The sequence below is a fragment of the Silene latifolia genome, chromosome 7 (assembly GCF_048544455.1).
Source record: "Silene latifolia isolate original U9 population chromosome 7, ASM4854445v1, whole genome shotgun sequence".
Classification (NCBI taxonomy): Eukaryota; Viridiplantae; Streptophyta; class Magnoliopsida; order Caryophyllales; family Caryophyllaceae; genus Silene; species Silene latifolia.
Genome location: NC_133532.1, coordinates 51,953,885 through 51,960,739, shown reverse-complemented (window position 1 = coordinate 51,960,739; position 6,855 = coordinate 51,953,885). Strand labels below are relative to the sequence as shown.

Genomic DNA, 6,855 nt, shown 5'->3' with positions numbered 1-6,855 from the left:
TTTTTTTTTTCTCGATAATTTTTTGAAATATTTAACCTAATTATTGAACATTATGAGAGTCATGATATTTTTCCAGAATGTTCATAAGTTTGAATTTCAAATTTTGAAATTATTTGAAATTATTTTGATTTAATTTGAAGTTTATGTTATAAAATTGTAATTTTAAGTCCATAATGAACAATGTTGTCAAATCAAGTTGAATTATTGTCAAAGTGTTAGTGAAGACTAAATTTTGAGTCCTAAGTGAGTTAGGATAATTAACTTGAACATAAATATGATTTTATGAGACATTTTGTGATTTTAACAAGTTATAATCACGCAAATCCATAAAAACCGATAACTTATACGATATTGGCTCTTAAAAGGCTATTTAGCATAATATTAAGCATGTTCATACATATTATAATGCTGAATTTTATTTATGATTGTCATATTTTTATTTTATATAATTTTTGAATTATGTAATTTTACTTAGTATGGCCTTAGTTTTTAATTGGTATTACCCGAAATGTATGGGAATATCGATTCGGTTGTAATTATTGTGATCTCGTATCACCGTTTTGTAAGTTAATAGATTTATTTTTATTACAAATGTATAATAGGAAATTATGTAATTTTATTTATTATTTGTAATTTTCTCGGAGTTTCCATGAAGACGGTGTTACCTCGAGATGCGTGCCAAGACCGAAGTTCAAGAGACCAAAGGAGTTGGTTTCCGCATTTGTAATAGTTTATTAGATTTACTATTTTAGGAAGGTCATACTAGGATTTTATTTTTATGCTTTGCATTTTATTTATATGTTGCATGCATCGCTAAATCGTCATAACTAAACATGCATTTTAAATCGAGTTTATCGACCGTGTCAATTACAATTATCGTAGTTCACCGCTTTAGTTCACTTAAAACGTGATAGATAATAAATTGGCATAACCTCTCGCTAAATAAACAATTGAGACTTAGCCTTACCAAAAATTAGAAACCATGAAAACCTATTTCGTGAGGGAGTGCGCTCGGCCAAACCAGGGTACAAACCTTGTTACGTAGGGGAAGTGGGTGATAAATGTTTATCCACCGAATTCATGTTGATGAGGGTTGTATCGCCAAAGTGTGCCCAAGTTAATGTGAATTTGGATCATGGACACATTTATTTGAAATTTGGGTTGTACTCAACAAAAGTATTCTCGACCATAGCCGGATGTGTTTTGGGCTAAAGATAAAAATTAATGTAATTTTATCGACCAAGAGTTCTAAAAGTAGAATCGATTAAAGGGTTAATCCACCGAGTTATATTGATAAGGGATGTATCGCCAAAGCGTGCCCAAGTTGATATGAATTTGGGTCTTGGAATCATTTATCAAAGTTGAGTAGAGGTCACTAGATAAATGCAATAAAACTTGTTTAAATTAAAATTTACGAGTATTATTATTATTTTAAAAACGACAAGTGTTTTATTCCTTCTATTTTGTTTTGTAGACCGCTTTTATTTCTTAATAACCAATGGCCGCACCAAACAACAACGCTCACGTTCTCACTAATGTTTCATGGCTCCGATCCTTCATGGATCTTTGTAAACTTGAAAAGAATGGGTCAAACTTTTCCGATTGGGATGCCCAACTCAAGCTAACCGCCCAAGGTGACGATAAGGTTCGTTACCTTATGGAGGCCTCTCCACCCGAACCTAATGCTAGGTCGAGTGCCGCAACAAGGGAAGCCTATGAAGCTTACTATAAGGAATCCGCCGCAAATAAAAATGTGTTAATTTTTGCGATGGAGGCGGATCTCCAAAGGAGAGCCTTTAAAATGGGCACCGCTTATGAAATCTATTCCAAACTTGTGACAATGTTCTCACAAACACCGAGGATCGTCCAATATGAGGCGGCCTCGGCATTCTTTGATCTCGATTTCAAGGAGGGCCAAAAGGTTAGCCCTCACATGCTCAAATTGTTGGAGCTAGTCGAGACATTGAAAATTCAAAAAGTTGAAATCCCCAAGGAGCTCATTGTTGATAAGATTCTTCACTCCTTATCCAAAGTCAAAGCATATGTGCAATTCCGGGTGAATTTCAATATACAAGACAAGGACGTGTCTCTTGAGGAGTTGCACAAGTGTAGACACCTCAAAATGTCTATCTAGCCTTACGGGTACCCGATGATGAGGCTCAAATTTAATGACTAAATGAAAATTGACGATGTCATAATTAAAGGCTCTTTACGCTTATTTCCCGAGAATTTACTTAAAATGGCATAGAACCACTCTTAAACCTTCTATGTCCATTTCAGCCCATTTTATCATGTTACGGGATAAAACTGTTAAATAATAAATAAGAAATCACTTTTAGACTTATTCTTTACCTGGTCCATTTCATTACCATATTTCATACCGTTTTAACATAGTTCCATATCAGAACTTATGTCAATTCATAATCGGCCCAATTTATAGTATTAGGCCTCTAGCCCATAATTCACGTGGCACAAACATATAAACAAGCCCATTGTATTACTCAAAGAATTGTGATGCATGCTAGCTCGTAAACGTCAAATTATATCCGAAAACCGAGGAATTATTTTTTTTTTTTTTTTTGACAGCAACAAATAGCATAGCTTACAAAAGAGCTTCTTGGGCAAGATTATGAGCTATCCTATTCACCCCCCTAGGACAGAAACTAAGAGAGCAACAATGAAAACGGGACGCAATAGACTTTAAGTCATCGATAATGCACTTGACAGATGCAATCGCCTTCTCCGCTTCAGCAACCTGCATAACCAAGATAAGACAATCTGTAACAAGTCTAACATGAAGGCATCCTTCGTCCAAGGCCCATTTGAGTGCCATGATAGCTGCATGTCCTTCGGCATGCAGGGCAGAAGATGCAAACGAGCGAGCGTGAGCAGTATTCCTTAAGGTCCCATTGTCGTCCAATAAGCACCACCCCATGCCAGAACTTCTATCAGCCCTCCAGGCAGCATCACACTTGATAGTGCAAACATTTCCGCACCCAGGTTCACCAACAATCCAATAAGGGAAGGAGTTTCTAATTCTCTTAGCTAACTCAAAGACTGGAGAGGAGTCTAACAAAGGTGCTCTAAGGAGGCTACCATCCTTACTACACACAACCTCATACATACATTGGATGTCACCCAGAATAGAATTGAGAGCACTCAAAGGCCAAGGGCGACGGTTTTTGAAGACCATCTCATTCCTACAACACCAAATTCTCCAGAGGGTAGCAATAAGGGGAAAGAGGAGGGAGTTAGGATCGGGGCCAATTAAGAAATAAGTAATCCAGTTTATGACCCACACCCTAGCATCAATGTCCACCCCTCCCGTGATTCTAAGTCCTAAAGGACAACCAAACCATAGAGCCTTTGCAAAGTTACAATCTCTGAAGAGGTGAGAAATAGATTCCACACAAGGAGATGATTCACAACAAAGAGAACAGGAGGAGCGCCAATTCATTTTTCGTTTGAGGAATTCAGAGCCCACTGGAAGCGCATTAGCTATAAATTTCCATAGAAACACTTTTAGTTTGTTAGAAATAGGCAACTTCCAGAGCTTTGATTTGCAGAAGGCCACAATTGGTGTAGACATTCTAGAGCGCTCAACATTCGAGGTAGGTCCATTAGATAAGGCCATAGCGGCAACATAGTATCCCGACTTAACTGTGAAAACACCATGTTTAGAGAATTTCCAGTAAAAGGAGTCATCCGAGGGTTGACACGGGATATATGTTGCGAGGATTTTCTTTGTAATTTCCTCCCCCGGATCGAAGCCAAGAGAAGAGAGATCCCATCTTCTATGATTATCGTGAAGCTCACTAACCAGAAGCGTGGAATCAGTGGCAGCATCAATGGAAATCCCACACAGATCATGAAGACTATAGCCCTAAATCCATTTACTCTTCCAAACATTAAGGCGAGAAGAGGATCCAATGGTCCAAGCAATATTGTTATAGATAAGATCGGAGCCCCAGACAAGGCTTTTTAGAGCCCATGATGACGCATGGGGAGCCTTCCAACGGTTTTGAAATAAAATATCATCTTGGACAGCAAGCTTGGGACCAATAACTTTGCTAATAAGACTTCCCGGAACACATAAGATTCGCCAAACGGACTTGGCCAGAAGAGCTTGGTTAAAACATCCAATATTGCGAAGTCCAAGACCCCCTTCTCCCACAGGCCTACTAAGGAATTCTTTACTACACCAATGAATAGACTTATTAGTTCTAGTTCCACTCCACCAAAAATGCACCATCAAGGATTGAAGCTTTGATGTTACACTTACCGGTAAGCGAAATACCGATAGAGAGAAAAGGGATAGTGAAGAGAGAACGGAACGAATGAGAGTCAATTTACCAGCCGAAGAGAGAAGAATGTTATTCCAGGAGGATAGCCTTCGCTTAGTCTTGTCAACAAGAAATTTAAATAAATCCCTTTTTGAAGACCCAATACTCGTAGGTAGGCCAAGATAGTTGCCAAGATCATGCTTAGGAGAAAATTTAAACTCAGTCAGGCACTTTTTGACCGTCATAAGTGAGCAATTTGGACTGAAAATAATAGAGGACTTATCTTTATTAAGGCATTGTCCAGAGGCAGAACAATATTCATCGATAATATTCATTAGAAAATCCAAATTCTAATAGTCACCACGGATAAAGAAGAGTGAATCATCCGCGAACAATAAATAAGAGATTTCCGGCCCGTTCTTGCAAATTTTGATACCCTTAATGAGATTGCTATCCTGGGCATAGAGAATCATTTGGGATAGGACTTCCGTGCAAAGCGCGAAAATATAGGGGGATAAAGGATCACCTTGCCTAATCCCACAGCCAGGTTCAACTCTTTCCATAGGAGCACCATTAATCAGAATTTCGTAAGAAACAGATTCAATAGTACTCATAATAAGCTGAATCATAGAGCCCGACAAATTTAAGTAAGAGAGCACCCCTCTAATGAAATTCCAGTTTAGCCGATCATAGGCTTTACTCATATCGGCCTTTAAAGCCATTATACCCATCTTACCATAACTCCTGTGATTTATGGTGTGGAGAATTTCTTGGGCAATGACAATATTATCTGCAATACTTCTATTAGAGACAAAAGCATTTTGAAAAGGACTAACAAGATCATCCATAACCCCTTTTAATCTATTAGCAATGCACTTTGTGACGACTTTCATAATAACATTGCAGAGGCTAATCGGCCGAAAATCCCCAACTCTCTCCGGACAATCATTTTTCGGAATAAGAGCAGCACACATTGTGATTTTCGTAAGAATATTGGCTCAAGTAAAAGATAAAATAAATCTAGAAGTTTGGTGAAAAGATAAAAAGTAGCAACATGCTTTATCATGGGTACAGTCGTACAGAGCATTAATACAAGAACAACTCAAACACTTATCATTAGAATTCGCATAAGGACGAATTACATACCCAACCAACTATATATACCAAACTCCATCATACAATTTGAGGGGGGGCAGACGGAAACTCGCCAAACCAGCGACGAAATGATATTCATAAGATCTGACCAGAAATTCAATACTCCCAAATACTGTCTCAAATATTCTATCTCAGTTTCAAATCAAATCACACAAAAATAAATCGTCCCAGTTTCATATAAGCGCATAAGAGCCGTTAATTTACGACAAAGTCGAAATTCATTAATAGTCAACATCCACATAGGCCTAAGGGTACCGAAATTGAATAAGTTTTCTTTACTTTTTCCTTTTATTTAATTGTTTTATTTTGTCTTTATTATTTATTAATCTGTCTTGTAAATAATTGTATAAAGTTTGTTACTAACTTTCTTTTCTTTGTCTTAATTTCGTCAAATATATAATATTACAAATAAATAGTAGAGGCCGTCAGTTTGATGGGCGATCCGGGTGGCCTAACACCTTCCCTGATCGTACCTTTACCCCGAATCCGCAAACTTTGGTTTAGGCTGGAGTGACGGATCAGTCCCCATTCCAGGGATTAAAAGGGACTTTTCCGTTAAATTTGTTTTTGTATGTTTTTTATAAAACCTACCGGCGACTCTATATTATTTACTTATTTTTAAAAGGAGATTTTTTCAGGGATCTCACAGTGGCGACTCCACTGGGGACTTAATAAGCGGGTAAGACTTGAAATTTATCTGTAAAATTATATATTTGACTTGGATAAAAGACGGACTTGCTCTGAAGTTTTGTTTTGTATAATCGACCACGTACGCATGCGGATTTGACTACTTTCACTAATTTGACATGTGCATGTCTTATGGCCCATGCTAAGCAAAGGTAATGGTTTACCATTCTGTTTGTCGTATATCAAATTTCATCCTCTGTTGTATGTTTTGTCAACTATACTAATTATATTGGCACAAAATCTCATTAAAGACGGCACGTATTCGTCACTTTGGAGGGACGGATACCATATCCTCTCACAAATGACCTAAATAGAGGAGAGATGGAAGCACATGGGGTGCCCCCACCTTGTCCCTCCTATCCGTTTTATGAGTGCCATTACCCGTCATTTGTTTCGACCCGTCTTCAGCAAGACTAACTGATCGATTGGTGTCTAATTTTTCATGGTCTATGATCTTGTGTTCTTGTGTTGATGTTTTCTACTCCGAATGTTTTATCCTAAGTCATGCTTTAACCTTTTTCTTTTTGTCTCTTTTCATATTCTATGTTTTGTATATTATATAGATAAAAAAGGCATAGACTCTCCGTAAATCAATATTATGTCATTTAAGCTACCCTATTCACCCTCGGAATATACGTTGTATACTTAGAAGGTCCATTCGACCAACTAGGCCTTACACGTATTTTTCACCTCATGACGTCGTGTTTTGGCAACTCGTCTGGTCCATATG

At 37.6% G+C, this 6,855-nt stretch overlaps 1 protein-coding gene across 1 annotated transcript; it reads right to left on the bottom strand.

Annotated features, from left to right (window-relative positions):
* Positions 1 to 2,602: 2,602 nt before the first annotated feature.
* Positions 2,603 to 4,528, bottom strand: LOC141590078 (uncharacterized). The gene is made up of 2 exons (XM_074410690.1): positions 4,283 to 4,528; positions 2,603 to 3,883 (listed from the first exon to the last, which is right to left on the bottom strand). The coding sequence occupies exons 1-2, from the start codon at positions 4,526 to 4,528 to the stop codon at positions 2,603 to 2,605; spliced, it is 1,527 nt and encodes a 508-aa protein (XP_074266791.1).
* Positions 4,529 to 6,855: the final 2,327 nt, after the last annotated feature.

Excerpts from the sequence above, each read along its gene's own strand:
- LOC141590078 (XM_074410690.1), bottom strand. The coding sequence starts at position 4,528 with ATGACGGTCAAAAAGTGCCTGACTGAGTTTAAATTTTCTCCTAAGCAT. Across the intron at positions 3,884-4,282 it reads TATCGGTATTTCGCTTACCG|GGCTATAGTCTTCATGATCT; the intron begins GTAAGTGTAACA and ends AAATGGATTTAG.